The following is a 15,323-nucleotide window of genomic DNA, read 5'->3' as shown; positions in this document are numbered from 1 at the left end:
AGAAGATGGTTCAGAGGTGATATGATAGCCCTGTTTAAATACTTGAATGGATGTTATATTGAGGAGGGAGCAAGCTTCTTTTCTGCTGCTCCAGAGAACAGGACCCAATGGAGCAATGGATGCAAACTGCAGGAAAAGAGATTCCAGCTCAACATTTGGAGGAACTTCCTGAGAGTAAGGGCTGTTCAACAGAGGAACACACTCCTTCCTCAGAGATTTTGGTGGAATCTTCCTCCTTAGAGGTCTTTAAATATAGACTGGATGGCCATCTGTTAGGGATGCTTTGATTGAGAGTTCCTGCATGGTAGAAGAATGGGGTTGGACTCTACGATGCTATGATTCTATGACTTTATGATTCTATGAGCTTGCAAAGAAGCAACAAAAAGGATAAAATCCATCCCCGCACATCCTTAGGTGAACCTTCCTGGTGTTCATCAGTAGGTCTTTAGTCATGGCATGTATTGCATGGCGATCCTGAGTCAGACTTGTGGGCGCTTTTCTTACATACCTTGGCTTAACTGGCTTCCTTTCAAGTGCCACCACATCCCTCCTGGTCCAATCGTTGGCTTGTAGTAAAAAAGGTGTGCCTTGGCAATGCCCATCTGGGTGGCGTGGGGTGTCGGGAATGAACTCAGGTGAGGCAGGGCATGAACTTGGTCACCTCCAAGCAAACACCAGCTGGTTGTCTCCAATTGCGCCAAGCAGTGGCTTCATGTGGATGATCTGAATCCTGGCTCAGCCATGTAAATCCATTGGGTGACCTTAGGGAAGTCACTCTCTCTCAGCCCCAGATGATGGCAATGGCAACCACCCTCTGAAGAAACTTGCCAAGAAAACCCCATGATAGGGTCGCCATAAGTTGGGAAACAACATATAGACGCACAACAACAGCAAACCAAGAGGGAAGAACAGAGCCAACCATTCCTGGGCTTCTGCCACACTGGGTTGTTGCGGCACTAGAGAGATGGCTAAATACCACACAAAACTACTTAGGATTTCACAGCATGGAGACAACGTCAGTTAAAGCAGTGTCAAAATGCATTAATTCTGTACTGGGTTTTTGGATATAACTTTGCACAGTCGCTTTGAAGTTACGCTGCAAGTTACTTTGTCGCTCCAAATAGAAAAAGCCAACCACATCCGTTTTATTGCCCTTGTTTCCACAAAGGTTGCAGTCATGGCAGGTGCGCATGCAGTTAAAGTGGTGCCAAAGTGCTTAATGCTTTTACTCGGGCAGCAACATTTCTTGGGCCACCTCTGTGTAACAGCCTGTTTTTAGCATTTATTCCATTTTCTACATGGAAAGTAGTATTTCCGAGCAGGAATATTATTTTCCATGCAGAAAAAGCTGTTTCCTGGGCCCAGAACCCTATTTTTGATGCAACTTCATTATGTGCAAATTTTGCATGGAATGTCCTAATTGTAGCATTTTTCTGTGCAGGAAATAATACCCTGCGAAGGTTATTCTTCACAAAAGAAATAATAATATTTCTGCATATAAATATGACTTTTTGTGCCGCAAATGCTCTTTCTTGTGCCCAAAACACTGTTTTCTGTGCAAAATAACCACACGCAAAAACTGTGCCATTTAAATGCTGAATTGTGAAGATTCTCAACCGTCCAGGATCCCTTGCGTCAGGGTTTCTCAATGCTCAGAAATACGCTTTTTAAAAATCATTTTAACAAGAATATTTTCAATTCTCATGGACTTGAAAGTGATGCAAAGTTAGTCTCAGTCTGAAGCTGTGTGTTACTTAGAGAACACCTGGATAACAGGCTGTTATCTTTTATGAGAATCACCCCTTGGTTCCTTATCCAAAGATCCCCATTTATAGCCTGCAGGGAGGAAAATCTGGGCTTGTTTAATTCTTTTATGTAGAGATTTCAAACCTATTGCCTCTGCAAGGAGCAGATGGAGAGGAACTTTATTCATTGATGCCAATTTTTGGCAAAAAAAATTATGCCCCCAAAAAATCCATTTTCAAAGAATACATTTTGCGTTCTCTCTCTCTCTCTCTCTTTCTCTCTCTCTCTCTAGCACCTTCTATGCAGAAAACGGGGTGTTGCACAAAACCCTCTTCCACATTATTTTAGGTGCAAAATATTTTCCCTCTTTTTAAAACCAGAACCAAAAATATAAAAACCTAAAATACCTCAAAAAACAAATATTTTGTCCAAAGAACGTTTTTGCAGAAACACACACAAATTGCACAGTCAGCCATTTTCTTGGCTTGGCTTCTCAAGGCCTCCTATTCAGGATATGAAGGGGAAGGGGAAGGGGAAATGACAACGGAGAAGAGGAAGAGGAAAAGGGAGGAGATGGGGAAGAAGGAGAGAAGGAGACGAGGAAGGGGAGAGGAAGGAAGCGAGGGAATGGAGAGAGGAGAGGAAGGGGAAGGAGTGGGGAAGAAGGAGAGAAGGAGACGAGGAAGGGGAAGGGGAAGGAAGGGAAAGGGAAATGAATAGGAGAAGAGGAGGAGAAGGAGAAAGAGAGGGGAAGAGGGAGAGGGATGAGGAAGGGGAAGAGGAAGGAAGGGAAAGGGAATGAGTAGGAGAAGAGGAAGGGAAGAGGAAGGAAGGGAAAGGGAAATGAATAGGCAAGGAGGAGGAGAAAGGAAGAAGAGAGGAGAGGAAGGGGCGGGCGAAGGGAAAGAGAAATGCGTAGGAGCAGAAAGGAAGGGAAAGGGAAATGAATAGGAGAAGAGGAAGGAGAAGGAGAAAGAGAAGGGGAAGAAGGAGAGAAGGAGATGAGGAAGGGGAAGAGGAAGGAAGGGAAAGGGAAATGAATAGGAGAAGAGGAAGAAGAAAGGAAGAGGAAGGGGAAGAGGAAGGAAGGGGAAATGAATAGGAGAAGAAGAAGAGGAAGGGAAGAGGAAGGAAGGGAAAGGGAAATGAGTAGGAGAAGAGGAAAAAGAAGGGAAGGAGAAGAGGGAGGAAGGTAAAGGGAAATGAGTAGGAGAAGGGGAAGAAATAAGAGATGGAGAAGAAGGAGAAAGGGAAGGGGAGGAGAAGGGAGGGAGGAGGAGTACGGAAAATGGAAGGGGAAGCAGAGGAGAAGGAGAAGGAGGAGGAGAGAAGGAACATGGAAGTAGAAAGGGAAGGACAAGGATGAGAAGGAAGCGGAAGAGCAACATGGGGAATCCATGGAGTATCCTTGCTGTGCAACGTCTCAGGCATTGGTTAAATAAGAAGGCCATGTTCTGGCATATGACCGTAAGATGGTGAGATGAGAGGGCAGCATCTCAGGTATTGGGTGAGTAGGAAGGGCATGGAGTCTGAGAAAGACGGGAGCGTTAAATTTAGACCAAAGACATGACAACTCAGAAGAAAGACATTGGGAAGAAAAGCTATATTTAGAGGCATGTTTCGACATTCGTTTTTGCCTGTGCGATTCATAAACAAAACACATTGGGCATCTTGTCCTGTATTTATTTAAATCATTAATCACCAGCATTCAGTAAGCATACATAGGCAACAAGGCATCCTCCCATTTGCATATATAATGCGTAAGGAAATCACGGGAGGCGCATCATGTACATGGCTGGAAAATGCAGCGTCATATTTTTCAAGGGACAGCTACATTCTCCATGACGCATGGTGCCTGAATTTAAACACTTCAGCTCCACCTTCATTGAATTAAATAAGGAATGGATGAGCAAAGTAAAACCTTGGCGGATGCATGCAGACCTTGGGACTCCAGAGAGATAACTATATGCGCATAACTATGGGTGCATCTATAGTGTAGAAATAATGCAATGACACCACTTTAACTTTCATGGCTCCATCCTACAGAATCGTGGGGTTTGTTGTGAGGCACCAGGACTCTTTGGCAGAGGAGGCTAAAGGCCTTGTAAAACTACAAATCCCAGGACTGATAGAATAATAGCATCATAGAGTTGGAAGGGACCACAAGAGCCATCCAGTCCAACCCCATTCTGCCATGCAGGACTCCATAGGATGGCGCTGCAACACTTAACGTGGTGCCAAAACTGCATTGTTTCTATAATGTAGATGCACCCAGATCTCATCTCCGGACCACTTGACTCCCCAAATTCATCTTGATAGCCAGCAGCTTTCTCCAGCAATGAAGGCCTGACGTTTCCGCTCTCCATGACCCCCATTACAACAAACTGAAGCAGGACCCCTGTATCAACTCCTCATTGCAGAAGAGCTTGGAGTCTGAAAACATCATCCTTTGGCGTTCTTCATACCAGAAGAACAGACCTCCTTGGCTTGATAAAGCTGCTAGCTGTTAAGGTGGGTTTGGTGTGACCTCCTCTAACCTACAAGGCGAGGCTTGCAAACAAACAAACAAACAAACAAACAAACAAACATCATAACCTCTCCTGTCATTGACATCATCCCCGCCTGCATTGTGCAAATGAGACTCACCCATTTCGCATACACACCCCACTGCTATTTGCCCCATGAGGACCTATTACTGGGTGGGGCATTTCAGAAGGTCTGGTGGCCGTTTTACCTTCTCAAGACCTATTTCCAGACCTGAAATTGGATGGGATTGGTTCCAAAACTTGGGTCCTCCAGATGTTTTGGACTTCAGCTCTCACAATTCCTTACCGTCGGCCAAACTTTTTGGGGCTACTGGGAACTGAAGTCCAAAACATCTGGAGGGCCAACATTTGGGAACCACTGGATGAGACGGTCCCTTTTGTCATGTCTGGGAAGCACCTTTCCTCGAATGACAATTCTGCCCTCTGGTGGCTTCCAGAGGCACAACTTGTAGGGACTTGTAGGAATACAAGCCCTACTCTTTCTACATGCGCTTAAATGTTTCAAGCGGTCTCAGTACAAATTGGGTTGCCTTGCAGTGAAATTAACATCGGTACGACTGGAACCAGAGGGGTTTCGTGAGAGTAAAGGTATACTCAGTTTCTTCAGTATAGAGAGGATTGTGTCAATTCACAGGCAAGCGTACAATGCAGTGAAATGACCTTCCAAATGTCTCCATCCTTGGGTCCAGTTTGGAAAGATGGCCAAGAGTCTGAGAAAGGAGTTTATCACACGGGAGTAATTTCTCTTAATTTCAAATGAAAAGAAAGTGAGGCCAGAATGCATTTACATGAATTCGCTAGTTCAGCGAATTTACGTGAATTCGAATTGCGTTCGCACTGGCTTCCCATTGCCCGAAAATAGCTTGCCATTGCCCAAAATTGCGTGTGGTAGTCTATCACGCAATAACGTGAAACCCCACGATTGCGTTCGGATTGCCATTGGATTATACTTCCAATTTCCATTGCCTGATAACGTCCAAAGCCAATTCTTCCAAGAGATGATGACCCAATTGGTACTTAACCAAACGTTATTGCCGCTTAATGCAAAGGAAGTGACAGGACAAGAGAGGAGCATTGGGACAACGATGATGGCGATGATGATATGCATTTATGCATTTCTTGCTACTTTAATTGTTACATGCGAGTTTGTAATATTTCACATGAAACTAATAAATAATAATAATAATAATAATAATAATAATAATAATAATTCTTATTTCTGGCCCACCTCTCCCCAAAGATCAAAGGGGGGTGCAACAAATATTAACATATGTTTCAGCGTCCATAGCTTGAAAATACTCAACAACAACAACCCCCCCAAAAATTCCAAAAAGCAAACCTTGATTTTTGTCATTTTATACAAGGGACACCGTTCTACTATGTCATTGTATTAGATGGGACTTGAGCATCCATGGATTTTGGTATCCGCAAGGGGTTCTGGAACCAAAACGCAGCAGACACCAATTTAGGGGGGCTATTTTGGAGACAGGGATCTGTAGTGGTCTTTTCCCCTAAAGGGTCAAGAAAAAGAATGACCTCTTCAAGGCTTCAGCTCAGCTCTTCTCTCAGCTTCCTTTTTGGCCTCTTGTTGTTGCTGTGAACTTCATAGGTTCTTGATAAATCTTGTGGTCTCGCGCACGATCCGTTTTGCCGACGGGAACGAGAAGATCCCATAACCGAACAGGATTGCGACGCCATGGATGGCGTTCTCCGCATGGACCCACGTCACCGGCACCCCGTTGTCTTCCAGCCGCTTCTTGTACAAGAGTCCGTCGTCCCGAAGGACGTCAAACTCGCAGGTCAAAAGGAACGTCTGCGGAAGCTTGTGGACGACATCGTCGCTGGCGAAAAGGGGTGAAAAGGTTTCTTCCAAGATGTCTTTCATTTCTTCATAGACCTCGGGTTTAAATTTATATAAGGCAGGGTCTTGGGGTTTGTAGCCCCTGACTTTGAATTTGTCGGGGATGAGATCCGCATGCACCCATTTCCGGTACTTCTGCCGGATAGCCGCTGGAACGTGGCAGCTTTCCAGGACATCGTTGATGAGGGACGTGGTCTTGTTGAGGTAGAGGCAACAGAAATAGATGACGGTTTCCCGCCACATGATGGGCACCCGGCTGTTCTGTTGGTAGGAAGGCAAATAGAAGTCCATCCCCTGCAGCCCTGGGTAGATCAAGACCTGGGCATGGACTTTGGGAAGGTCGTCCCGGCTGACCAGGAGCTGACAAATCCGCGCCACAAAGTTTGCCCCGCAGCTATCCCCTGCAATGGCGATTCGGGATGCATCCACGTTGAAATCCTCCGCGTGCTTCATAAAATGGATGGCAGCCTTCTCGCACTCGACGTATTGGTTGGGGAAGGGATTCTCAGGCCCCAGCCCATACCTAAAGAAAGGAAACAACAATGTCACCTTTGAGGGCATGTGCTGGATAACGCATCTACGGCTAACTTTTCTTCTCCTTTCTTTCTAAATACAGAGGACCCCCCTCCCCCACATTCACTGGGGTTAGGGACCTCAAGGGCCATCCAGTCCAACCCTATTCTGCCATGCAGGAAATCTCAATCAAAGCATCCCCATTGACAGATGGCCATCCAGCCTCTGTTTGAAGATCTCTAACTACCCTGCTTCAAACCAGGATTGGGGATCAAGATATCCATGGGGTCTACTGTGATCCACAGGCTCCCTCCATCCCCCCCTAAATCCCTGATTTCTGCAACAAACCCCACTATCTTGGGCCTTAGAAACTTCCATCTGTGGGTAAGAAAGTTTTGTAGTACATAGTTCTATGTCAAGGGTACCTAGAAATGGCAAAAAACCCAATGACTCCCCCCAAAAGTAACAGGGAGCCATGGAGTCTCAGCAACACAGAGACAAAATGGTCAACCGCCATTTTGCACATTTCTGGTCTTTGGGGGCAAGATGTTCCCATGCTCAAAAGCCTTTGTGTTTAGGCAACCAAACCAAACCAAACCCCACCTTTTTGTTCCTTTGGTGGCTTACGCATGCAAAGTTTCCCAATGGAAGTGGCTGAATATTTTTGTCCAAAGCAGAATTACTGTAATTAGTTTAACATCGGGGAAGTGGATTTTGAGCACGTTGTGCATTGTGCACATCTGCATTGCACATTGAATGATAAACCCTGCACAGTATGCATGCCTATGTGTGTGCACATCTGGTTGGGAAATGTCACAATTCACTAAGGAGATGCGTCGTGCAACCGCTGCATAACTCCATGAGCATAAAGTTATTGTTCCGTCTCCTTAATCTCAGACAGTATATTTGAACAAAGGACATTGCTTTCTATGCAATGGAGTGAGCCTTTGCACACACCAAAATCCGGGGTTCTTGCATAAGCAATTTTTTAGGTTTAAAAAGAGTCCCCAATTCCAAAAAAGACATGAAAACTTGCAAAATAAAATTCTGCAATTTCACTGAGTAGAGAGAAGTAGCCAAGAAGTTATTTCTTCTTGCGTGCCAGAACTAAATAAGCAAAGCTACGGAAAAGATATTCAAGTTCAATAGCAAAACAGTGACAACAAATTGCAAAAGAGGGGCGACACTTACTTGACAGCCACAACAACTGCGTCAGCTTCTTTGCAAATATACCGCAATATTCTCTCATAGGAGTCTGAAAGTGAGCCCAAGTCAGTTAGGATGCATAGAAATTCAAGCAAACAAGCAAACAAAGCTGCTAAACGGATAACTCTTGAGCCACTGGGTTTGCTCTCTGCAGACAAGCATTAGAAAATATATCACTTCTCCAATGCCAGCCTTACCAACAGGCAAAACGAGGCAGCCGCCTCAAGCAGTAGATTTGGGGTGTAATGAAGGAGTAGCAACGGTTTCTGTTGGCCAAATTGTTATCGTGTTTATACTGAAAGCGATGTAGAGTAGGGATGGGAAGAATATTTGGGAATGCTGAGAAAATGGTCCAAAAATGTGTTTTCTGAGTGTTGAAATTCTGCACAAAATTCGCACATGGTTGTTTTGCATAGAAAAACGTTTTTTGTGTGCTCTAGACATCATTGCAGAGCCTCAAAAGTACAAAGAATGATCCAAAAAATTCACCAAAGCGTTTGGCATCTTGCATGGCAAGGATAACATTGTTGAGGTTTCCGTTCTCACAGAGACATAGGGCTGGGTTTCAGTACTGGACTTGGTCTCCAGCCGCTGCCGCAGGGCAGAATTAATGCAGTTTGACATTGCTATAACTGTCATGGCTCCATGCCATGAAATCCTGGGATTTGGAGTTCGTTGTGACGCCGGCGCCACAATTCAGCAACTTGCATACAAAAGTCCCTAGGCTGTTTAAACCCGACAAGGACAAAACGATGGCACTGAAACCACTCCGCATGACAATTGTAGCAATCCCAAAAATGGGTGAGTTACACAGACAGAGATCCATGACACATAAAGCCATGTAGGGGAGAAAATGTTAATTGCAAACTGATTGACGTTGTAGGAGCCTTGCTCACTGTGAGTAGGACCCAAACTTAGTCATGGTTGGAGATGCCCATAGAAATGAATCGGATGCAAGTCAGCCATGACTAATTTACATCCTGGTTGATTTCAGTGCATCTCTTGTAAATATGTAAGGTTGAGTCTCCTTTATTATCTGAAGAGGTGCAGTCAATAAATTAACTTATACATATAGGTACAAATCCTACTGTTATTCCAACCAGAGTAGAGCTGGAGTAAGTAAACCAATGGGATTTGCTTACTGTTAAAGAAAGGAGCCGATGGATCTATTCTAGATGGAAATAATCAATAGGATCCAGACCCTCAGACCCTCACATTAAATGGGTCTTTCCCTCCAACATGTACATTAAAAATATTCATATTATATCAGGATTGGTTGATGATTAATATTAGGATTGTAGCAGGAAGTCTTTTGACACAAGAGAGCATGGATGCGGGATTGAAGTTCATAAATCTCAATTGATAGAGTTTTCTAAATTCAAAGACTATAAAACTTTCAATTTATGTACAGTGCACCCGCATCATACGTATACGCTGAAAGCGGTGTGGGAACACGCGGAGCGCAAGGGTCAGCACGTCCCATTCGAATTAATGGAGCATGCTCCTATGGTGCGCGCATGCACGGGCCCCATTCACTTGAATGGGGCTTGAGTATGTGCAGTATTTGCTTTACGCGGGGGAGTCCGGAACGGTTCCCCCTTAACCAAGGGTGCACTGTATTTCCCTATTGTTATCGTTGTTGGCCAGTAGGTCCCCCTTGATGTATGGAGATCCTATAAATGAGAAACCTCCAAGAGATCCAACAGCTTTGCTCAGGTCTTGCAAATTCATGGTTTACACCAGAGATGACAACTAGCAAAGATCGAGAGACTGGTTCACATCCGTGATTCCCAGCTTGGTTCTGAATTTTGGTGTTTGGTCCCAACTCGAGTAAACCTGTTGAATCCTTTATTGAATGACGAATGAACACATGGGTTCAAGCCTGCTTATCCAATGAGTCTACTAACAGTTGGAACTAACCGCAAGATTCAGAGTCTGGTTTTAGGGCTGCAATCCTCTTGATGAGTCACAACTAGAGTAGACTCATTCAATCCATTATTGAAGGGCGAGTCAATGCATAAGTCAATCTCATTGATTCAGTGGGTCTACTCCAATAGATATGATCAATTTTGTTTTCTTGCGGAAAAGTGGTTTGAGTGTTGGACTATGACTCTGGAGACCAGGGTTCAAATCCCAGTTTGGCCATGAAACCCATTGGTTTGGCCATGAAACCCATTGGCCAAGTGACACTCTCTCAGCCTCAGGGGAAGGGAATAGCAAACCTCCTCTGAACAAATCCTGCCAAGAAAATACTGTGATACGTTTAATTAAGGTCACCATAAGTTGGAAACAACTTGAAAGCACACAGCAATGACAACAACAAGAACAACATGCATCTCCTAGGGTTATGGGAAGGGCCACTTTTATCATGATGTTGCCCCCCGTGGGCTGCTTTAAACCCAGGAAAGGATAAAGTATCCTCTCCTGGGGCTAAAATAATCTGGAAAGAACCAGCGTGGTGTCGTGGTTTGAGCATTAGATTATGACCCTGGAGGCCAGGGTTCAAATCTCGGCTTGGCCATGTAAACCCATTGGGTGATCTTGGGCAAATCACACTCTCTCAGACTCAGAGGACGGCCAATGCAAATGCCTTCTGAAGCAACTTGCCAAGAAAACCCCTCAGGGCTGCCATAAGTCGGAAGCGACTTGAAGGCACTCAACAACAAAGCATGGTGATTTTACTTCTCCATCCACTAGAGCAGGGACCAGCCCCAGCCTGGTGAGGCCTTGGTGAGCCCAGTCCTGCCGCCAATTGCCGCCCCCGCCGCAGCTTCTGTGCCGCTCCAGGTGCCATTTTGAGTTCGGCCCCCCAGTTGTCTGAGGGACAGCAACCCGGCCCCCAGCTCAAAAAGGTTGCCTAGCCCTGCACTAGAGGATACTGGGGTGCATTTTGAGGACCAAAAATAGACCCTATTAGGAGGCCACATGCCTTCTGCCAATCTTGCGCTAAAGGGTTATTTACACAATTATTCATTCTTACCAACGCTTCCGTAGGTACCAGCCCCTCCGTGGAAGTAAAGGAGCCCTTTCCTTTTTGTCGTTGATGCCTTCTTAGGCTGGTAGATCTTTACTGCCACGTCACCGAATTTCTCGTTCTGGATGAGAAGCGACGGATCCCTAAAAGGCGGGAGTCCGTTGGTCACAAGTCGCAGGACATTGAGAAATTTGTACAGGCGCAACTTCTCTAAAACCGATCCCTGTTTGCAAACGGGAAAGGAGCAACGGATGAGAAATTAGTTGGAAGGAGTCAGTCCTATGCATATATAAACATGTACAGTGGAACATCCGTTCTGGACCCTCCCACATAAGGCAAAATCCGCCTATTCTCGAGCCCCATTCAAGTGAATGGGGTTTATGCGTGCAGTGGCACAGTGGCGGATGCACACCACAGGCGTGGGCCCCTTTCATCCAAATGTGGCGCACCACCCCTTACGCCCCGCATGCTCCTATGCGGCTTTAGCACATACGCTCAAAGCCACGTATAATGCGAGCTCACTATATATTTGACTACAAAAGCCAACATGATGTAGTGTTTGAGCATTGGGCTATGACTCTGGAGGACTATAATTCTGGAGCCACGGAAACCCACTGGGCAACCTTGGGCAAGTCACACTCTCTCAGCCTCAGAGGAAGGCGAGGGCCAAGAAAAACAATTCTGAACATTTTCTTATTTATCACAAGTACAATGATAAAAATAGCATCATCGTCTACATAGCAGCTTATTAGAAACAGTGGGGTCTCCACTTGCTTCTGCCTAGAAATTACCACTATTTGCAAATGGGACAGAAAGAAATTTCAATTCGGAACAAGGCAAAAGACAGGTCCATCCATCCATAGTCATATCTGGGAATTTTGATCCATTAAGCAACGACAACCCAGAATTTAGAGATGGGATCTATCAACTAAGCAATGCACTGGCCTAATTAAGGACAAGATTAATAAAACTAATTAAAAACTCTACGTTGTCCTCTGCGAAAAGTTTGTGGAAACAGACACAGCTTAGAAGTCATTTGTTATAGTAACGTTACTTGCAATTAATGACATTTCTAGTAAAGGGGGGGATACACTTCTTGTTTTGTGAAAAATGAAACAACGCTGCATTTTCCATACAAAATAAAAGTGCAATACAGTACTTTAAAATATATATATTTAAGCAATACATTAAATGCGTTATCTAGCTGGGAGCAGAGGAGGCAGATCGGTGCACTTAACTTAAAAGGTAGCCAGAGGGGTTTTTTGTCTTTAAACCAGTTTAAGCAACACAGAGCAAAGCGCAAAGCAGGGGATCCTACTCAAAAGAAGATGGGGTCCTGTCACATACAGCCCAGTTGTCCCAGTTTTGCAGGGACAATCCCAGTTAACCCTCTGCTGTCCCACTTTTTCAGCTGCTATTAAAATGTCCTGGTTTCTCTCTCCTTCTTCCACTTTCCCTCTTTTCCTTCAACTGAATTCCTTCACTGCAAACTGAATCTGAAGCCAATTACTTCGGCAATTAATTCTTATCCTTCCCAGTAGGTTGAGGCAAAAGCAAACTGCTGCAGCCTCTCCTAGCTTGTATGTTCTTCACCATTATTAACCTTTGCCATCTTGACCGCATTCTGAGGTTGCTTGGCACACATGTGTCCCTGTTTTTCATCTGTGACATGTTTGGAAAGTATGCAATTGGTGCGGTGGACGAAGAAGCAACAGGCCTTTGGTGCGCTACAGTCTGTTGCGTGCCTTCGAGTCATTTCCCAAATTATGGCGACCCGAAGGCAAACCTATCCTGGGTTTTCCTTGACAAGATTAGTACGGATTAGTACTTATAGATGTTGCATTCCATAAATAAAGATGTCTACTGTTTCGAATGGTAATTAATTAATTAAATAACATCCCACCTTTCTCCCACTGTGGGACTTGTTGTTGTTGCTGTTGTTGTTGTGCGCTTTCAAGTCATTTCCAAATTATGGCGACCCAAAGGCAAACCTATCCTAGGATTTTCTTGGCAAGATTTGTTCAGAGGGGTTTTTGCCATTGGTTTCCCCTGAGGCTGAGAGCATGTCACTCAATGGATTTACATGTCCAAGCCGGGATTCGAACCCTGGTTTACAGAGTCCTAGTCCAACACTCAAATCGCTATGCCACTCTTGACTGGCTTAGACAAGAAGTATTCTAGAAGAAGAGCCATGCTCAATAACCAGAACTGGAGATCATCCAAACAGAAGATCAGAAATAACCACAATTTGAGATCATCCAAAGCAGCAGCGACAACGTCTTCATGCCTGTCATAATTAATGCTGCAAATTCACTATCACAAGTTTCTGGTTGCATTGTTTGGGTGTTACAGGCCCAACGGAGCCTCCACATGCAGAAGCAATGTACCATTCATGCTTGGCCAAAAATGCAAGCAACGTCACAGACGCATGATGAATTTCCCTAAGGCTACTCTGTGAAACAGAACAACGGGGTTCCTAATCTTTGGCTGGATCAAGGAAAGCAAGTAACATGTATGGTTAGAAGCACGCAAATGCAAAATCCGCCTTTTTGCCTTTCATTTGCACCATTTTCACTCAGAGACTCGCTATTTGATTGCCGCACCGGGTAAAAAAATTCACCCAACTGCCATCTAAACTATGTGGCTTGTTCCTATGCATCAGTTTTTCATTGGTTTGGAGTCCCAGGCAATGTATCAAATGCAAACCGTACCAAGTGGAGACCATACCGATCAATGAATTGATCGTTTTTGCAAAGACCTAAGGTCATCTTTTCGTCGTTCATTTGCAAAACAATGGAAAAGGGATGGAAACTAATGCAAAACCAGGATCGTAAAGTAGAATTCTTTTGGAGAGAACATTTCCCATGTGTTTATTTTTCAATTTACTTTTGGTTCTTCCATGTCCCAGAGATAAAACAGTTTGAGACTACTTTAACTGTCATGGCGCCGTCCTGTGGAATCCTGGGATTTGTAGTTTGGCCTGGTCTGTTAGAGATCTCCTATATCTCACCATCCCAGCATTCTGTAGGCTAGGGCCATGGCAGTTGAAGTGGGGCAATACTGCTTTGTTTCTTTTGTGTGTCTGTGTGTCTATTCTTTTCTATTTTGGAACTCGTTCGTTTCATTTTCATTTTTGGTTTTTAGAATGAATGTACACCTTTGACCTTAAGTCTTCGCAAAAATTCATGGATGAGTGCGGTTTGCATTTGATTTGTTTCCTCCCTTTCCGCTCTCCGAAAACGGATCTAACAATGACGACCAAATGAAACAAGATCAATCAATATGCAATGAAATAAGTTAAAGCTCTAGACATCAATAAGTGTGTATTGGGGGAGAAGCATTGGCCGTATTAAAATTAAAGTCATTATACTTTTTAGTTTAGGGTCTAGTGGTTTGAGCATTGGACCACAAGTCTGGAGAACAGGGTTCGATTCCCAGCTTGGCCATGGAAACCCACTGGGCTCCCTTGGGCGAGTTGCACTCTCTCAGCCTCAGGAGAAGGACATGGCAAACCTCCTCTGAAAAACCTTGCCACAGAAACCCCAGTTTTAGGGTCACAACGACAACAGCAGATAACTACAATACAGATTATTGCGCTAACAAAAACTGTCTGGCTTGGCGTCCAGGAAAGCGAAGAACAACCCAACACCTAAATGATAGGTCCACCTTGGCGTCGCTATAAGTCGGAAACGACTTGAAGGCACACAACAACAAAATAAATATGATGATGATGATGATGATGATGATGATGATTTCGTCATCTTTCCTCCTGTTATCCCCATCAGTCCACCTTCTCGACTTTTGAAATATCACCCCCCCCAAAAAAAGTTGGAAATCATGGCAACTTACCCAGAGGAACACGGAGATGAATGTCGCATGGTAGAAGCGGAGTTTCAAAGGCTGGTCGATGCCAGGCGGCAGCACGGACCGGGCATATTGGATGCCCAGGGAGATCAGGAACAACACTGGGTAGACGACAAGCGTGACTAGAGCACCTGCAATGGGCCTGAGAAAGATCACCATCCCTCTTTGCCTTGGGCAGAACCAACCCAAGGTTGACTTTGACTCAACGCTCTCCTTGGACTTGGCTCTCCTCTGGTGCCAATGCCCTCTTTGTCCTGCAGGTGGCTAGAGACAGGGCTTCCCAGCTGCCACAACTGCTTTTGCCAGTGCTGCCATGCTGCCAAAGGTGTAGGGATATATATGTGCATATCTGATAAGGATACGCTGCCTATCCTCCGCCCATCACGGGAACGCCCACATGGAGATAAGGAGCAGCCGGGAATGACACAGACATGTGGGGAGAGATTAAGAGAGAAGATCCCCAATTATGGGGCAGGGTCATGGGAAGAGGCAGGTGCATCTTAAATTAATTAATTAAAAATAATTACTATAGCTGTTTAATTGTTTTGTGGACTTCCCTCATCTATCTATCTATCTATCTATCTATCTATCTATCTATCTATCTATCTATCTA

The 15,323-nt window shown here is 44.7% G+C and overlaps 1 protein-coding gene across 1 annotated transcript; it reads right to left on the bottom strand.

Annotated features, from left to right (window-relative positions):
• Positions 1–5,895: 5,895 nt before the first annotated feature.
• LOC121936421 (arylacetamide deacetylase-like 4) lies at positions 5,896–14,869 on the bottom strand. The gene is made up of 4 exons (XM_042478650.1): positions 14,696–14,869; positions 10,853–11,069; positions 7,858–7,921; positions 5,896–6,676 (listed from the first exon to the last, which is right to left on the bottom strand). The coding sequence occupies exons 1-4, from the start codon at positions 14,867–14,869 to the stop codon at positions 5,896–5,898; spliced, it is 1,236 nt and encodes a 411-aa protein (XP_042334584.1).
• Between the last annotated feature and the right edge of the window lie 454 nt (positions 14,870–15,323).

This window comes from Sceloporus undulatus, chromosome 7 (genome assembly GCF_019175285.1).
Source record: "Sceloporus undulatus isolate JIND9_A2432 ecotype Alabama chromosome 7, SceUnd_v1.1, whole genome shotgun sequence".
NCBI lineage: Eukaryota > Metazoa > Chordata > Lepidosauria > Squamata > Phrynosomatidae > Sceloporus > Sceloporus undulatus.
Note: the sequence above shows the minus strand (reverse complement) of the source record. Positions and strands in the feature narration are given on the sequence as shown.